We start from the raw sequence: 19,906 nt of genomic DNA, 5'->3' as shown, positions 1-19,906 counted from the left end.
GCAGGGATTTAATAGATCTGTGGCCGCAATGGCACAATGAAACGTACACTCACACACAAGTGCTAACTCCTCCAACCACTGAGTGTGTGTGCGTGTATGTATGCGTGTGTGTGTGTGTGTGTGTAAAAGAGCGAGAGAAAAAAAGTTTAGATACAGTATATGCGTTTGTTTTAAGATATGTGCAATCATTAAGCCAGACACTGAAGTCAGACAGCGAAGCCAGACTGTGAAGGTGTGTGTGCATGAAAGAAAATAATGAGGGAGAGAAAATCGAGGACAGGAATGGAGAGAAGAGAAAGGAAAGGAGATAAGGAAATAAGAAAAGATGAAAAGAAAGAAAGACACAGACTATAACACACACAGCATATTTTTCCAGCCTGATGCGATGTGATCAAAGCTTACCGTATTACTACCTTAAGTTAGTTTTGCTATCCTCGTGAGAAGTTTAAATATAAGCAGTAAACACATGGATGTATTAAGAGAGACATATTTGTTATAGCAAGTAAGTCATACAAAGACACACCTATAATATGTTAAATATGATGCTTTTGATAGAAAACTAGGTCACTTCTTTGTGTAAGATTTATTTTGGCATTTTTCCTATATTTTGTTAGTGTCAGTGGAAACGCTGACAGGAAATGCAGGGAGAGGGGACATGGGGTAAACCAATAGGCTTTGGACACACCCTATTTTAAGCCATGAATATTTAGCATTTGCAAAACTTTCCCACATCCTGGGAAATATACTTTTGCTGCATTCAATTATCTCAATATTAAGTCTATAAAACAAGTGGCCAGTTGTCATAACACCAACTAAAAAGCAAAGCAAAACATTTAAAAAAAAATTCACTGCAGTCCATCAGTTTGTGAGTAAGTAGGCAGTTAAAACTTGTTGATTCACAAGAACAGAGCTGGAAATCCACTTTCTAACAAGAGCATATGGGGTGAGGCGTAGTTAAAACAAAGAACAGACTATGTTCCTTTTCAAAGTTAAGCCACAATATGACAAACAAACCAATATGGGGAAAACAAGTAGCATCTTCCTCCTTGAAACATAAATCAACAGAAGGCTTTAAGAAAACATCATATTAATTGTTTGCTTTAAAATGAGCTGTGAGACAATTCTACAATAGTTACAGTAAAGTCTCTAAACAGCACTCTACAAAGTAAATACTGCAAAAAGAGACCACCATAAATCTTTTTTACCTCTAAAAATCTCTGTTGGTATTTTTACTTGATGATAAACTAAAACTCAAAAACCTATCTGGCCTGTGTCAAAACTTACTTTGAGGTGCTGCTGGTGAGAAATGCATTACAGTGTTAAAGGTCCCATGACATGGCCATTTCTACTGATCATAATTCCATTGTTGAGGTCTACTAGAATAGATTTACATTGTTCAATGTTCCAAAATCACATTGGTTTCTCATACAGCATCTCTGTATATAGTATGTGTATTCACTCTCTGTCCTAACTGGCTTGTTGGAGCTCCTGCCCCCCCCCCCTCCATATGAGCCCACTGTGCTCTGATTGGTTAGCTCGCCCACTCTGTTCTGATGAGTCCACCACCGTTACAGCGGAACATCAGTGTTTATATGTTAGAATGGGGTTTGTTAGCAACCAGAAAATGACACCAGTAATGACAAACAGATGAGAATGCTGCGTGGGGTCTGGGTGCCGTGATGGCGGGACGTTGCGGGGCTCGCTGCTCTGCCCTTTGGGGCTCGAGGAGCGGACAGTGTGAGCTGGATTACTGGTGTCGTTTCCTGATTGCTGCGTGGGGTCTGCGAGACAGCGAGACACCGAGGAACTCAGCCTGGGCACACACACACACTGCCAGCCATGCTGTGTGTGTGTGCGACTGTGCGGAGATCCACGGCTGAGAAAAGATAAGGCTGAGTGAGTGAGTGTGAGTGTGTGTGTGTGTGTGTGTGTGTGTGTGTGTGTGTGTGTGTGTGTGTGTGTGTGTGTGTGTGTGTGTGTGTGTGTGTGTGTGTGTGTGTGTGTGTGTGTGTGTGTGTGTGTGTGTGTGTGTGTGTGTGTGTGTGTGTGTGTGTGTGTGTGTGTGTGAGAATCTCCACGGATTGGTCCGTTGCGTCACTATGACCAACGTCCAAATACAACCCGGTGTGGGCATTAATTCAAATCATGGGAAAACAGAGCCTAAATACACACACACTAATCAGGCCAATAAGACACAGGTGGGGGGGGAGGAGACAACACAGGGCACCAGGTGAACACAATCACCAGCTACAGACAAAACGGGAGGGGGAACACTTTCAAACTAAACCACATGTGCAATATTACAAGGCCCGAAGCCGTCAGTCCACAGTGACAAAGTTACCTTCGTCACAGTGACTTTGCAGACCGTTTACAGCTACATAAACACACAAGGGGATGGGTAATAACCGGAAAAGCATGTCATGGGCCCATTAATGTGCTTTTTATGACCCAACTGGGGGAACAAGTGCTGCGAGGTTACAGTCAAAATGGAGAAATCTACTCTCAACAAGGAGAAATCAGAGTAAACTTCAACAAGTCAAAGCTGCTCCTTCGAGGGTTGCAGGAGGTTAAATGTCAAACCTGACATAGTTCAGAGAGACTGGTGTATGTGTGTGTGTGTGTGTGTGTGTGTGTGTGTGTGTGTGTGTGTGTGTGTGTGTGTGTGTGTGTGTGTGTGTGTGTGTGTGTGTGTGTGTGTGTGTGTGTGTAATGTGTGTGTGTGTAATGTGTCTGTCTAACGTACAGCTATGTGGAGTCTGGTTACACTCCAGCAGAGGGAACACCTTACTGCCATGTCTGTCAACATGTTTCTGGTTGTGTGTGTGTGTGTGTGTGTGTGTGTGTGTGTGTGTGTGTGTGTGTGTGTGTGTGTGTGTGTGTGTGTGTGTGTGTGTGTGTGTGTGTGTGTGTGTGTGTGTGTGTGTGTGTGTGTGTGTGTGAAGCAGTAAGACCTTCTAAGGCTGTATGAGCGAGAGTGAAAGACTAACAGAGAGAAAGTGCCAAGAAAATAAATGTGTGAAAGAGGGGTGGACAGGCAGTGTGAGAGTGAATCAACGGGTGGGGGGGGGGCGACGACGACAGTACAAGGGAGTGAAAAGGTAAGAGTGAGACATATGAGGGTAAAAAGCAGAGAGATGCCAAGAGGCTGCATGCTTTCCTCGCTTTCCCCCCCATTACTCATCTCTGCTCTCACTCTCCTAATCCTGGCTGGCTTTTCTCTCCTCTCTCTACCTCACTGCTTTCCATCTTCTCTTCTGTTTTTACTCTGAACTCATGAAAACCCTGAGCTTTAAGATGCATCTACCACATGGTGTTTTATGCTTTTAGTTCCCTTTAAAGCAAAAGTGAAAAAATGTAAGTGACTGAAAGAAACTTTTAAAAAAACGTCATTTTTTACTTTTGGGGCACAAACCATTTTGGGAATCAACGGAGGGTGCTGTATTAATAATAAAACTCACTTGCTTCTAGCTCCATTGCCAGATGTATCAAGTGTTAAACCGCAAACGTGAGGTTTTCTGGGGGAAAGGTAATGTGTTCACTGCTGAAGTATCTGGCAACGATTCAGGATGTCTCCAGGTCGGGAAAGAATGTCTCTACAGTACATTTTTGAAATTCTATAATAAGAAGTGTTTCATCAAGGACTCCAGCGTCTGTAACTTATATATATATATATATATATATCTAGAGTGTTTTGGACTTTATTTCATGTTAAATACTTTAAAAGTTACACACATCTTGGATGTATTGAGATGCTTATCAATGGAAGGAGACCTCAAAGAGGGAAACTGTTTCGGCCCTCAGGCGATCTTCAAGACCAATGATTGTTAATCTTGAAGAAAGTCTGTGGATCGAACAGCATTTGAATACAAAATAAATAGACATGGAGCCACAACCTTTTCCTACTTTCTTCATATTTTGTAGTCATCCTTTTTACAAGGTTTAATCCTTGATGAATCTTGCAGAGACATTGAAACTGGTGAAGCAAATTCTATTTGTATGCAAAATAATAGTTGATGTGTTTCCTTCAAAACTGCAGCTGACCCACTTCTGGGTTAATTTATAGCCACTGTGTTCGACTTTGCATAGGTTAATTAGACTTTAACCAAGGTTATATGCTATAAAATGGCCGGACAAAGGCAGGTTACTCTTTTTCTATTTCCCCTTTATCTTCTTCACCCATCCTCTAGGCAAGGCAAGTTTATTTATATAGCACATTTCAACACAAGGCAATTCAAAGTGCTTTACAAAAATGAAAGACATGAAAGGTGGGGTAGGTAATTTTGGAGAAACCAGCTCAAGTGTGCTAGAATTTGAAAATACACAGCCGGAAAAAATCTGCCACTTCCTTACAGAGCCCCTCATCCAACACACACGAACGCGCACATGACCAATGAGGGCACGAGGTAAGTTTGTGCACAGATGGAAGGCTGACAGGCAGGTAGGCCATCCAGTTATTTTGATGCTGGGCCGGCTAAAATGATTGGTCGTGCTTTTTACAGTACTACGGCTTCCACAGATGACATCTTTTAATGGATTTTTTGTCAAAGCACTTAAGATATTCATTGCGATCGGGATGTTAAGAGCATTCCATGGAATATAACAAAAAGTGTATCTCGAGCCGGTTTCTCAAACTTACCTACCCGACCTTTAATAGCATTAAGAAACATATTATAAAATGATATCTAAAAACACTCATTTAAAAGCAAAGATACATTAATAAAAGTTACAGTGCAGTCGTGTGAGATACACACATCTGAAATGCTAACTTTTTTGCAGAAATAGTTTATCACCTCCCTTTCTTTCCTCTTTCTTGTTTAACTTGTCCTTTAGTTATTTCAAGTGTTTCATGCTAAACAAACCCCCCTTTGGAATAATTATAATCTGACCCCATGGTACCTTTTAGTTTTCGCCGAAACTATTCCTCTTTTTTATTTTTAAATGCACATAGTTAAAGGTGGGGTATGTAATTTATTTCAGAAACACTTTTTGTTATATTCCATGGAATGCTCTTAACATCCCGATAGCAATGAATATATTAAATGCTTTGACTATAAATACATTAAAAAAATTCTGTGTAAGCCATAGAGCTGTAAAAAGCACGACCAATCATTTTAGCCGGCCCGGCTAAAATAACTGGATGGCCTACCTGCCTGTCAGCCTTCCATCTGTGCACAAACTTATCTCGTGCCCTCATTGGTCATGTGCGCGTTTGTGTGTGTTGGAGGAGGGGCTCTGTAAGGAAGTCTGAGGGTAGAGGCAGATTTTTTCCGGTTGTGTATTTTCAAATTCTAGCGCACTCGAGCTGGTTTCTCCAAAATGACATACCCCACCTTTAAGTTTACCTTGTCTTTCTATTACTTTTTTGGTATCCTCGGTGAACCAGGGTCTTGAAACCAAAACGGATTCCTGTACCCCATGGTACCTTTTTAGTTTTTGCCAAAACTATTCCTCTTTTCTTTAAATGGACATTAGTTAAGTTTAAGTTGTCTTTTCTAGGACTTTTTTGGTGTCCTCTGAGAACCAGGGTCTTGAAACCAAAACGGTACACGTAGGGGACTAACCTAACCCCAATAATGACTTTAACTACCTTTGGGGGGACTCAACACAAGGCAATTCAAAGTGCTTTACAAAAATGAAAGACATTAAGAAAATGGCATTAAAAAGCAAACGTAATAAAAAATACAGTGCAGTTTAAGATATGAATATATTAATTAAAAGCAGCGGCAAAAAGAAAAGTCTTCAGCCTGGATTTAAAAGTAGTAAGAGTTGTAGCGGACCTGCAGATTTCTGCGAGTTTGTTCCAGATATTTGGAGCATAATAACTGAACGCTGCTTCTCCATGTTTAGTTCTGACTCTGGGGACAGAAAGCTGACCAGTCCCAGAAGACCTGAGAGTTCTGGATGGTTCATAATTTAGCAGTAGGTCAGAAATGTATTTTGGGCCTAAACCATTCAATGCTTTATAAACCAGCAGCAGTATTTTGAAATCAATTATTTGACATAAAGGAAGCCAGTGTAAAGACTTATGAACTGGAGTGATGTGATCCACTTTTTTAGTGTTAGTAAGGATTCAAGCAGCGGCGTTCTGAATCAGCTGCCGCTTTCTAATAGATTTTTTAGTGAGACCTGTGAAGACACCATTACAGTAGTCTAGTCTACTGAAGATAAAAGCATGGACAAGTTTTTCAAAATCCTGCTGTGACATTAGTCTTTTTATCCTAGATATATTCTTTAGGTGATAGTAGGCTGTAGTGATGGGAATTATGGCTCTTTGAAAGGAGCCGGATCTTATGGCTCCGTTCCTTTCAAAGAGCCGTTCAAAAGAGCCGTTTTTTTAAAGGGTGGCGGGGTTACTAGGTTTATCTGCGAAATAATCACCAGGGTAATGATTGACTGTATTGCCAGACCTAATGTCAATAATCTGCATTGTAAACATGACACAAGGTTGCGCTATATCCATATCATTCATGTCAGTGAATGTACTACTTTGAATTTACCCTCTGTATGTGTTAAGTAAATAAAGTTGCCTTGCCTTGAATGAAATTCATGCAACTCTTAATATTAGATACTGTGTTTTTAAGTGGCGATAGAGATTATTTGTTGACCCTGCTTCAAAGGATATTTTGCCTTTACAAATGGTGCGCTTTATCACTGCCTGGGTTTTGGTTGAAGTGCATCCAAATGCTGCTGCGTTTTCGCGTTTGGCTCATTTTCCCATCCGAAAAACACATTGTCTACCTGTCCTGTACCACTTGTTATGACTCCTCTCTCTTGCGTATTCCGTTAAGACCCACCCCATCTCACTCCTCGTGCTGAAACCTACCAATCAGAGTAGGGGCGGGTCTTCACAGAATACGTGTGGGGAACAAAATCAAGCTTTTTAAAAGGCGAGTGGATTTTGGCAGGCATTGAGTATCGGACCAACGATTGAACGATAAAAAGAACGGCTTTCACCAAGTACGACTCGGTTGCCCTCGTTCGTACCAAAGAGCCGTTCAAAATAACCTGCTCGTTAGCGACCGACACATCACTAGTAGGCTGATTTAGTAATTGTTTTTAATGTGACTGTTGAAACTCAGGTCAGAGTCCATGACAACACCTAGATTTCTGGCTCTATCTGTTGTTTTGAACATTGCAGACTGAAGCTCAGCGCTAACTTTTATACGTTCTGCCTTGGCTCCAAAAACCATTACCTCAGTTTTACCTTTGTTTAATTGGAGAATGTTCTGACACATCCAGTCATTGATTTGTTCAATGCACTTGGAGCATAGTCTCCTGGTGAAATGGTTATGTAAATGTGGGTGTTATCCGCATAGCTATGGTAACATATTTTGTTGTTTTTCATTATCTTAGCCAGTGGTAGCATGTAGATGTTAAAGAGAAGAGGCCCCAAGATGGAGCCTTGAGGAACCCCACATGTCATATTTGTCAACTCAGATGAGTATTTACCTATAGAAACAAAGTTGTTTCTGTACTTTAAGTAGGATTCAAACCAATTTAGAACTGTTGCCGAAAGTCCCACCCAGTTTTCTAGTCGGTCTAGTAATATATTGTGGTCCACAGTGTCAAACGCAGCGCTGAGATCTAATAATACTAACACTGAAGTTCTGCCACTGTCTGTGTTTAAGTGGATATCATTGAAGACCTTTACAAGAGCAGTCTCAGTGCTGTGGTTTGGTTGAAAGCCTGACTGGAACACATGTTCAAAAACTACCTTTTCAATGATTTTACCTAGAAATGGGAGGTTTGATATGGGCCCGTAATTGTTCATTACTGAAGCATCTAGATCAGGGGTCACCAACCTTTTTTAGGGTGAGGGCTACTTTCAAAAAATAAAACAAGTCGAGGGCTACTTTTACTCCTCTTTTTTTGCAGTGTATATATTTAGCACATTTTAACATTATTATATGCTGACCTTTAACCTTTGTGTGCTGTTTGGGTCTGTGGGACCCGTTTTCAGTGTTTACTAAAACAAAATGTTTGCAATTTAATTAATGTAACCTTTTTTATTTGGGGGTGGATCTCACCTCCTCTAGGGGGGTCCTCACCGCCTCATGAGCATGCATGGAAGATTTTTTTTTAAATGTTGAAGTGAAATGCATCAATCTGGTGCACTTTGAGCACAACATGAATTGATGGATACAGCTCTCAACACTCTATGAAAGGGAGCTGTATTTTTCAATAATCCAAACATCTTTAGAATATGATCACAACCAATAACAAATCATTTAAACTTGTTTATTCTTATCTTATGTTACCTATTAGCATTCTTTCTTTTTCTTTATACATATTTTACTAACCACTCCCCTTTTAAACTGTTTTTTTTACTGTCCTATAGTACACATTGGAATTATTTCTTACTTTATCTATATTAAATAGATAAAGGTGTGCTCTCCCTAGCTCTCTTTCTCTCCGTCTCTCTCTCCGTCTCTCTCTCTCCCTCCCTCCCTAGCTCGCTCACTCTCTCTCTCTCTCTGTCTCGCTCGCTCACAAAGGCTGTGTGCTCCTCCGTGGCGATGACGGCTTGCGTTAAAAAATAATAATAAACATATTTGTAAAGTGGGGACACAAAGGTGATTTCGAAAAGTGCGGGGGACATGTCCCCAGTGGAAATTACGCCATGCGTGTGTGTGCATCAAGTGCAATAAATATATAAGTTACAACACACAGAGTAAAACTCTGCCCCTCATGTGTTGTATAGGCTGGCATGATAGGCTGTTCAATGGGGCTGATGTGTAGTGCAGATTCTGCCAGAAGGAAAATCAGCGGGGAGGTGCCACATTGGTTTTCTTCCCGACTGCAACGCTGGTCCCGCAAATCAAGCAAGAACGTGATTGGTCGATATTCATTGTGGGGTGGGGGGAGGGGTGTTATAGAGTTGTAGTAAGTAGACAGCACATATCCGGACTGTTGAGTCTATTGAACTTTTTAAATCCCAGCTAAAAACTCACCTCTTTGCAATGGCTTTTAATACTAGTTGAGCATTACATTTTTATATTTGTATGTGTTTTTTTATTTATTTATTTTTTTATATGTTTCTAGTTATTGTGCTTTTTATTATGTTTTTAATTATTGTTTTTATTATCGTACTCCCATTGGGCTATTCACTATTGTAGTTACTGCCTGCCCTGTACAGCACTTTGGTCAGCCGAAGGTTGTTTTAAATGTGCTATATAAATAAATAAAGATTGAGATTGAGATAGAGTTCGCTATGATTTAGGTTTCGTTTATGCATATGGTAGATTCTTTTAATTACATTTCCTTTTTTGTTTTGTGTATTTTATACATTTTGGATTTGCTTGGCGAGCTATTTTTAGAACATGCCCGGCGGGCGACTCACGTTGCCCCTGCGGGCGACTAAGTGCCCGCGGGCACCGTGTTGGCTACCCCTGATCTAGATTATTCTTTTTTAAGAGCGGTTTAATGACTGCAGTTTTCAGAGCCTGTGGAAAAACACCTGAGTTAAGAGACTTGTTTACTATATGAAGTAGATCTGTGGCCATGCAATGAAAAACATTTTAGAAAAATCATATCAAGGCAGCAGGAGGAGGATTTCAGAAGTTGAATAATGTCCTCTAGGTTTTTATATAATTAATCTGATGGAATTGTGTCATGATGTCTGAATTGATTTTAGGTGGACACAGGGACAAAACATTTGCTGTACCTGATACAGAAGCACTGACTGCTTGTCTAATTGTCTGAATTTTGTCAGTGAAGAAGGAGGCAAATTCATTGCAGGCCCTGGTGGATAGAAATTCAGAGGCTACTGACACTGGGGGGTTTGTTAGTCTGTCAACGGTAGCAAACAAGGCACGTGCGTTGTTTTTGTCTATACTGCTGAACTAAGCGAAAATATCAATACACAAAACGTATCCTTCCTTCACCACCCTGAACACTGCATTGTGCCTCAATAGATCGGTCTCTCGTTCCATCTTTCAACCACTTCACTGCTTATAAGGCAAACACAACATTCCAGCTCCACAAGTCCTGCATCACACGCAAAACTAGACAAGGCAGTGGAGTGGGATACATGCTCTTGCAGGAAATGTGTTTAGGGAAATGGCCACTTCCTGTTTTCCTGTTGCAACCAGACTTGATCTGATATAATTGCAGTGTGAGGCAACACACATAAGTGTACTCTACCTCACACACTGTTTTGGATGCTTGACCTTATGATTAACATCTTCTGAAATAAGTGATGCTGTCTATGTTTGCTAGGCACTAAAATTACCAAAAAAGCATGGGAAGCCTGTAAGTGAATAGAGGGGCCATAATTCCCTGTCTGAACAAAACAAGTTATGTTGTGCTTTGAAATAAAGTTGATATAGTTGTGTTTGGATCAAACTAGCGATGGATGACGTTGGTTAAGGGTGTGGCCTGGTCAGGAAGGACTTCTGTCTATAACACACCACCAGTGTAACCCTGTACCTTGATGTCGAAGTTGCAGTCGAAGCGTTTGATGAGGACGATGAAGGCCCCCGTCAGGTTGTCCCTGGGCGGAGGCTCGATGGGCTGGCACGCATTTTCTGGTCGTGCACCAATCAGGAAGCCCTGCAGGGATGACATCATCAGACATGGTGAGAGAAATACATGAATGACTTATACCTAGTTTCCTTGGAAATCAAAAAAAAGAAAAAGAAATGATGCCTTTTTTTTAGAAAATATTACTTTTAAGAAACGGGACTATTGAAATGTTTTATGCTACTGGTGTAAGGAGCAGTCTTAAGTTGACAGATTGAAAACTCTTAATAAATGAAGGACTGATGTCAAACAGTGTGTGTTTTTCAGACCAAAAACAGATCGAAAAAACCAGTCATAATGAATACGTGCAGTTTTGCTTTATTGGGGGGGTCTGGGGGGGTCCGAAAACCAGTCAGTATCTGGTGTGAGGGTTAGGGTTAGGGTTAGAGTAATGTTGTGAATCGAGTGGCCTGTGTTCGTCGTCCATAACATACGCCTGCCCATACCATAACCCCACCACCACCATGGGCCACTCGATTCACAACATTACCCTAACCCTACCCCTCACACCAGATACTGACTGGTTTTCGGACCCCCCCAGACCCCCCCAATAAAGCAAAACTGCACGTTTCAGAGTGGCCTTTTATTGTGGCCAGCCTAAGGCACACCTGTGCAATAATCATGCTGTCTAATCAGCATCTTGATATGCCACACCTGTGAGGTGGGATGGATTATCTCGGCAAAGGAGAAGTGCTCACTATCACAGATTTTTTCAGATTTGTGAACAATATTTGAGATAAATGGTTAATTTGTGTATATAGAAAATATTTTAGATCTTTGAGTTCATCTCATGAAAAATGGGAGCAAAAACAAAAGTGTTGCGTTTATATTTTTGTTCAGTGTAGCTGTTGTTTCCTATTGTCAGGGTTTCAGTTTGCCCTGAAAAACTCTGGCCCTTGTACTTCCCATCTCTCTTCCTCCCAACGCTGCTTCCTGTCTTAGTCCCATTTCAAACGACAGCTTTTGAAGTGACTGATGAGAAGGCGATAGTGAGAAGAGTGGAAGAGGGGGTGAGAGAGAGAGGCTGACGGAGTGATAAAGGGAAGGAGAACAAAGGCAGAACTCAGCAAAAGATATTAATATGGAGGCAAAAGGATCACAGAATCTCTGAAATGCAGACAAAAGAAGGAAAAACAGAGGATAGACAAAAATAGAAAGGTGAAGACAAAAAGAGGCAGAGAGTGAACAAAGAGAAGAACCAGCACAGTTAAATGAAGAAAAGACGATGAAAGGAAAACACACGAGAGGAGAAGGGAGGGACTTGACATGATATAGATTTCTAAACCTCTGCTGCTCTTGTGCTAGTGTAACTAAAACCTCTGTCAGTGTGTGTGTGTGTGTGTGTGTGTGTGTGTGTGTGTGTGTGTGTGTGTGTGTGTGTGTGTGTGTGTGTGTGTGTGTGTGTGTGTGTGTGTGTGTGTGTGTGTGTGTGTGTGTGTGTGTGTGTGTGTGTGTGTGTGTGTGTGTGTGTGTGTCAGAGGCAGGGTGGTAGACAGGAAGTGTGTGCGGACTGCTGTGGGACACTTTCATCCTTCTCTCTCTCTCTCTCTCTTGAAGCCAACATTAAAAAAGCCTGTATGTTGAAGAGTCAGCACTTTTTCTCTCACACACACACACCGTCAGCAGCTGAACCACATATGGAAATTTACCAGGGTGACACATCACATTTGCTAACAGAACGAACCCTGCTACACTGGAGACGAGACAAAGTTGCTGACTTAATGCACCGCCCCAATGTAGCTCGACATTAATAAGAGTTGACGTATGAAAGGTCACGTTTTTTAGAGATGAGGTAAATCTGTGAAACCTCACATCAGGGAGGGGGACACGTGTGAGGAATCACCCATCCCTTAGTGCCGTCACCTCTGGGTGCCTCCCTCAAGTGCAGTGCAGCCCAGCCTTGCTGCTGAATGACATCACTGTGCCACTGACTCGCATTCCTGCTCCTGACTTTAAAACACGTGGCGAGAGCGCCCTCTGTTGGGTAGGAAAAGCATCTAAAAACACAACTAAGAACAGCTGAGAGAAGAGCGGGGAAAACAGGAAATAACTGGCGAAGAGGAGGAAATCCTGAAAGGAGACGTAGTTAAAATGCTGCCTGGGCAAAAATACTACATGACTGATCTAGTACAACCTAGTACTAGACTGGTACTAGGATGGGTTAAATGCAGAGAACAAATGTCACTGTGTGCTGTGTGCTCTGCATGTGTGACCATTAAAGAGGGTTTCATCCCTCCGATTCTATCTATCTATCTTAAAATGATTATATATTTCCACTTCTCTGTCAGATGGGTGATATAAGGCATGTTTTGGGTAACAATATTTATAGTTTTTAATCATCCAGTTTTTAAGATCCTCGAAAATATGAGGTACTGTGTTTGCATATAAAAGGATATTACATTACATTGCATTTAGCTGACGCTTTTATCCAAAGCGACTTACAATAAGTACATTCGACCAGGAAGACACAACCTTGAAGAAAACAGAATCATATAAGTACATCAGGTTTCATCGAGCCAAGTATTTCAAGTGCTACTCAACTGGCTATAGATAAGCCAGTCCTTTATTAGTATATAAGTGCTCTGTTAGCAGTTCTTTGTTAGTAATTCTATCGCTCGAAGTGAAGTCGAAAGAGATGAGTTTTCAGTCTGCGCCGGAAGGTGTGTAAGCTTTCTGCCGTCCTGATGTCAATGGGGAGCTCATTCCACCATTTTGGAGCCAGGATAGCAAACCCACGTGTTTTTGCTGATGGGAACTTGGGTCCCCCTCGCAGCGAGGGTGCCGCGAGTCGTTTGGCTGATGCAGAGCGTAGAGCACACGCTGGGGTGTACAGTTTAACCATGTCCTGGATGTAGGAAGGGCCAGATCCATTCGCAGCATGGTACGCAAGTACCAGTGTCTTGAAGTGAATTCTAGCAGTTACCGGAAGCCAATGAAGGGAGCGGAGGAGCGGCGTGGTGTGGGAAAATTTAGGAAGGTTGAAGACCAGACGAGCCGCTGCATTCTGGATGAGCTGCAGAGGTCGGATGGCACATGCAGGTAGACCAGCCAGGAGGGAGTTGCAGTAATCTAGGCGTGAGGTGACGAAAGCCTGGACCAGAAGCTGGGTCGCTTTCTATATATATATATAGATATATTCATGAAATGTGTTTTCTTCATTGTAAATGAACTGTACTTGGGAAATGAAGTAACACTATATACAGGGTTCATACACTTTTTCACCAATGATTTTCAATGACTTTTCCATGACCTTTACCTAATTTTTCATGACCAAAAAAAAATTACCACTGAAAATGGTTTATTTGAACATGGAACAGGAAAATAAGGTCTGCATATGAGACATGTTGTGCCTATCTAAAACAAATCAAATAGTAGGCTTACTAGCTTCTACACGCTAAAGCAACTGTAGTCAGGGATGCAAACTCATCAGGTATGAAAAAGGTGACAAGGATCCGACCCCCGACCCCACGGAATATCGGCTTTAAAATGAGGAATAACAGAGGATGTTAGCAGTCAGAACAACTAAAGCAGCAGTTAATAACAGAAACGCCAAAGAGTCACATCTAATAGAAATATATAAAAGCATTTATTTTAATTGTGTAGCAGTCAGTTTATAATTCTGGTAGCACTGTTGAGCATTTAGAAAATGTATTTTCATGCCTCTGCGCTGTGCAAGGCTTAATCTTTCTATCTTTATAGCAACTGGTGTAACTAAGTTCATAAACTCAACAAGTACTATACGGGGGTACAGTTTTGAGATACTTGTACTTTATTAAGTATTTCAATGTTTTGCTACTTTGTAGTTCTACTCCACTACAGTTCAGAGGTACATGGTGTACTTCTACTCACTACAGTTCAGCGGTACATGGTGTAGTTCTACTACTCTACAGTTCAGAGGTACATGGTGTACTTCGACTCCACTACAGTTCAGAGGTACAAGGTGTACTTCGAATCCACTACAGTTCAGAGGTACATGGTGTACTTCTACTACTCTACAGTTCAGAGGTACAAGGTGTACTTCGACTCCACTACAGTTCAGAGGTACATGGTGTACTTCTACTACTCTACAGTTCAGAGGTACATGGTGTACTTCTACTCCTCTACAGTTCAGAGGTACATGGTGTACTTCGACTCCACTACAGTTCAGAGGTACATGGTGTACTTCTACTACTCTACAGTTCAGAGGTACATGGTGTACTTCGACTCCACTACAGTTCAGAGGTACATGGTGTACTTCTACTACTCTACAGTTCAGAGGTACATGGTGTACTTCGACTCCACTACAGTTCATTGTTTTATCGTGCTTTTATCGAGTCAATTCTGTCTTTTTCACTAATGTCATGGTTTGGGAACCTGACTTTAAAGAGCAGAAACTCTCTGAGTCAGATCGTAAAGTGGTCCAGCAGACTGATTGGTGAGCCACAGCTAAACCTGGAGACCCTGTACCTCAGGCAGTTACAGCGGTTATCCAGCTCCATATTAGACGATGACTCCCACCCTTTGCACTCAGAATTCAAGCTTCTTCCTTCGGGCCGGAGGTTACTTGTCCCAAGGAGTAGAACGAAGCGGTATAAAAACAGTTTTATCCCAGCAGCTATTGCACAAATTAAGGAGCGTCACACAGATGCCTATTTTTATTTATTTATTTAATTGTGAATTTTGAATGTCCATGTTTGTACTAGTGTTTTCCTTCTTAAAATGTTTTTTAAATATTTTGAGATTTGGTTGAGCAGGGTATACTTGTACTTTTATTAGTCCTTTATTAGAGATGTGTCTGTTGTTTGTATTTGTTTTTAGTGTCAGGATGGAACCCTTGTCTTTTTCTCTGCAAACAGAATCTACCTACTGGTACAAATAAATAACCTGAACCTGAAGGTACATGGTGTACTTCGACTCCACTACAGTTCAGAGGTACATGGTGTACTTCTACTCACTACAGTTCAGAGGTACATGGTGTACTTCGACTCCACTACAGTTCAGAGGTACATGGTGTACTTCTACTCCACTACATGTATTTAATACCTTTAGTTACTTCACAGATCTGGATGAATGATGTGAAATATAATCAAGTGTTAAATCAGACTTTAGTTCCACCTGGAGTAAATCCACAAGATACCCTGCAGTATACAAAGTCATTCAAACTAGCTGCACCTTTACCAGCTTTGAGAACACTTTCATGATCAATCATTATAAAACATATCATATATATTATTCTGAAATGGACCAATCTGCACAATGACTACTTTTACTGTCGCTACTTTCACTATATTTTGATGAGAATACTTTTCTACTTTCACTTGAGGAACATTTTGAATGCAGGACTTTTACTGAAACAGAGTATTCCTACACTCTGGTACTTCTACTTTTAATCAAGTACAAGATCTGAGTACTTCTACTTTTACTCAAGTACAAGATCTGAGTACTTCTACTTTTATTAAGTACAAGATCTGAGTACTTCTACTTTTATTAAGTACAAGATCTGAGTAGCCTACTTCTACTAAAGTATAAGATCTGAGTACTTCTACTTTTAATCAAGTACAAGATCTATACTTATACCACCTCTATTTATAGCCTATGAAAAAAACTATTAGAACACGAAGGCTAAAGCTAACGTTAGCAGATAGTGACAATGTATGCTAGATAGCTAGCTCAACGATTCCTTAAATGATATTGCGACAGAAAAACGTTTCAGTTCACATCACGCTCTGCCGCTCTGCTCTGAACACCCCGTTCTAACAGCTGTTCACCAGCGGTGCAGTCTGTGCCACAGTGACTACGCACAGTTAACGAACGCACCGTAGATAATGTAGCTGACCCTCATCCCGGAGCAGCAGAGTTCAACTGACAGGCAGGAAGACTCGAGCACACCGGTGGTGGTTCTAGACCAATTTGACTGGGGGGGCCAGTTATTTTCTGAGGGGGGCACAATAAATGCAGGACGAAAAAGAGAACTAGACAGTATGAAGCAGAGGTGGAGACTCGAGTCACATGACTTGACTCGCATATTTTTTGACTTGCTTGACTAACATTGATAAAAGACTTGACTTGACTTTGACTAGGTATTCATGACTTGACTTAAGCTTGAGATAGATGACTTGAAAGGACTTGACTGTTTAAAATTAAATATTGGCGTTTGTTTTTGTAGTGAGATATTACGTTTAGTTTTTTCGAAAAACGTGATTATAGCGCCATGCGGTCCACTTTTATTCTCCATCTACATCAACAGTTTAGGTAAAAATGTGGATGAAGCTACTTTACATTTTTATGCGGATGATACCGTGATGTACTGGGCAGGTCCCTCCATTAAGGAGGCTGGTGTTAAATTACAGGCTGTTTTTAACATTATTCAGACTCAGCTCTCTGAACTAAAGCTTCTTTTAAATGTTGAGAAAACTAAGGTAATGCTCTTTTCTAAAGCTAAAAAGACACCAGAGCCTGTTTTAGATATTGTAACTACGCAAGGAATAAAACTTGAAGTGGTTACCTGTTACAAATACCTTGGTATCTGGCTTGATGATTGTCTCACTTTTAAATTTCATGTCAATAACCTGCTTAAAAAGCTGAGGGTTAGGCTAGGTTTCTTCAACAGGAACAAGTCCTGTTTCTCGCTTGAGGCTAGGAAAAGGCTAGTCACTGTGACCTTTTTACCTGTGCTGGACTATGGTGATTTGATGTATATGAATGCACCTGCCAATTGCCTGGTCAAGTTAGATGCTGCGTATCACAGTGCACTGAGATTTGTGACAAACTGTAAAGCATTAACCCATCACTGTACCCTGTATGCAAGGGCTGGTTTGCCTTCGCTAACTGTACGGAGGCTCAGTCACTGGTACATTTTTATATACAAAGCCATGTTAGGGAAACTTCCATCTTATATCTGCTCCCTGATCTCACGGAAAATTGTAAGTGGCTACTGCCTGAGATCGAATGCTGTGGTTTTATTAAATGTGCCAACTGCTAGGACTGTCTTAGGGAAGACAGCTTTTAGATGTGCAGCTCCTCTGTCTTGGAATAGTCTGCAAATTAAATGGAAACTGAACAATCTGGTGCCACTAAATGTTTTTAAAGCTCGGTTGGATGCTAGTCAATCGGAAGCTATTGGTACCTGTTTATGTGGATAATTATGTAAATGATGCTGTATGATGTCCTTTTGTTGTTCTATTTATGTTTTTATGTTTCATGGTGGAACTACTTGAGCAGGTCTCCCTTGAAAAAGAGATCAATGATCTCAATGGGATTTATCTGTATAAATAAAGGTTTGAAATGAAACCTGGCAACCCACTAGAAGGCAGGAGTCTCAGTTAACATGGCAGCGGCTAGCTTTACTCCAAAAATAGTGAAGTTTGGATTCAAGGATTATGTTGTCGATGACGGTAATAAGAAGAGAACAGCGGTATGCAGGGTCTGCAGCATAAAGATCAGTGACACGACCACCACAACATCCAACTTCATTCGTCACTACAAAAAAAACCACAGAGAAAGGTGCGTGCATGTGTTGTGTTAGCTAGAATGCTAACGTTAAGTTTAAGCTACGTTAGACTTGGTTTCAAATCGATTAAGCATTGCAAAGAGAAGACAACGGTAAATGAACACTAGAACCTCCAAGGGATTCATTTTTACTAACCCTGATAGTGACGGGCTGTCAGGAGAGGGAGAGAGAGGAAAAGAGATGCCTCGTTTATTTCCCCTGTGTTGTTATCAGAAGTTACTGTAAACTTTTGAATAATGTAGTTCATCTACTTTTAGTAGTTTGTTTAAATGTTTTAATTATGTTGTTTTTGTATGTAGAAGTGCATCATTCCTTGATTTATTGTGAAATGAATCTGAACTTGTTGATCTGTTATGATCATCCACACTCTGCAGCTTTGGGGACAGAGCCTTCTCAGTGGCAGCTCCTAGGCTCTGGAATTCCCTCCCCCAAGATCTTCGTGACTCTGAGTCCCTCACAGTCTTTCAGTCCCGCCTCAAAACACATCTTTTCAACTCTGTCTACCCATAAGCCCCCCCCCCCTCTCAATCAACTTCCTCTTGACTGCCTTTTTATTTATTTTAATATACTTACTTGTTTGCCTTTCCTTGTTTGTCTACCCTCCCTCATACTGTAAAGCGTCTTTGAGTTGTGAAAAGCGCTATATAAATAAAATGCATTATTATTATTATGATGATAAACTGAAGCAATTTCTAAATTAACCCAATTAAGTGAGTTTTAAATATCGTCCTACTTAGTTTATAAGGAAATTATGAAGAGGAACAAATTAAATGATTTGAAAATGGTATCTATGTAGGTGCTGACGCTGTTGGCGGTTCTAGTGTTAACAGAAATTTAAATTAAATATGTGTAATGGCAAATGCCATATATGATTTTCTTACCTGGAATTCTGCCTTTTTGAACAGACTTTTTGATTGAGTCCTAGTTATATTGTCTGCAGTTCTAGGGTTACTATGAATCTAATATGATTGTCATCGGTCTAAATTAGATTTCAAATGATTAACTGTGTATGTAATGAAGATCATAGTGTGGGTTAAATCCATTTTCATAACCACTGTCTTTTAACTGATTTAAATGCGGAAACTGGGCTTATTCATCAGAATTTTGTATGACTTGACTTGACTTGCTTGACCTGAGCAATGACTTGACTTGACTTGCTTGATTCTCATCACAGTGACTTGGGACTTGCTTGATACTTGTAGGTCAAGACTTGAGACTTGCTCATGACTTGCACATGTAGGACTTACTCCCACCTCTGGTAGGAAGTAATTGTGCATAATAAAACAATGCAATACAGTTATTGGTATTTGTTTCAGTACACTTATTTATTTCAGATAGATCTTATAGTTATTACTGTTAGCTTCAGCTTAAGTTATAGTGCAATGTTTGCACTCACACCATATTTATATAAAAATAAAGGCAATGAACAGTTACATCTCTACTTTACATAAGGGTGTCTGCACAATCTCACATTACAGCAAAAAATCCTGCGGTTTTTGGCAAACCGAGTACCAGAAAATATACATTTAAAAAAAAAAAAAAAACTTTTCATTGTTAGGGGGGCACTGGCCCCTTCTAGAACCGCCCATGGAGCACACAGCTCGCGCTTCATATATTTAAGCAATAGCTCACGACAGGCCGTGGTATATGCTCATTATTATATACCCCTTAGCTGTGATATAATGAGCATATATCACGGCCTGAAGTGAGCTATTGCTTTTATAAAACGGTTACCAAGTGTGGCAATATGAAAGAAAAATACACACTCTAATTTAAATAGTTTTTATTAGTAAATAATGATGTTCAAAATAAAATAGTCCCTCCGTTGCCTTCTGCACGAAACATAGTGCGAGGTGGTTGCTATGCAACAACACTAACAGCTAGCGAACATATTAG

At 40.6% G+C, this 19,906-nt stretch overlaps 1 protein-coding gene across 1 annotated transcript in view; it reads right to left on the bottom strand.

The window, feature by feature from the left end:
• rnf13 (ring finger protein 13) overlaps positions 1-19,906 on the bottom strand; it is a 63,459-nt gene that overhangs the window by 27,532 nt on the left and 16,021 nt on the right. The window contains exon 4 of the mRNA XM_071202883.1: positions 10,429-10,551. Within this exon, the coding sequence (XP_071058984.1) occupies positions 10,429-10,551 (123 nt within the window). The remainder of the gene's footprint in view (positions 1-10,428; positions 10,552-19,906) is intronic.

The sequence above is a fragment of the Pseudochaenichthys georgianus genome, chromosome 4 (assembly GCF_902827115.2).
Source record: "Pseudochaenichthys georgianus chromosome 4, fPseGeo1.2, whole genome shotgun sequence".
NCBI lineage: Eukaryota > Metazoa > Chordata > Actinopteri > Perciformes > Channichthyidae > Pseudochaenichthys > Pseudochaenichthys georgianus.
This window is presented reverse-complemented; position numbering and strand designations above follow the sequence as displayed.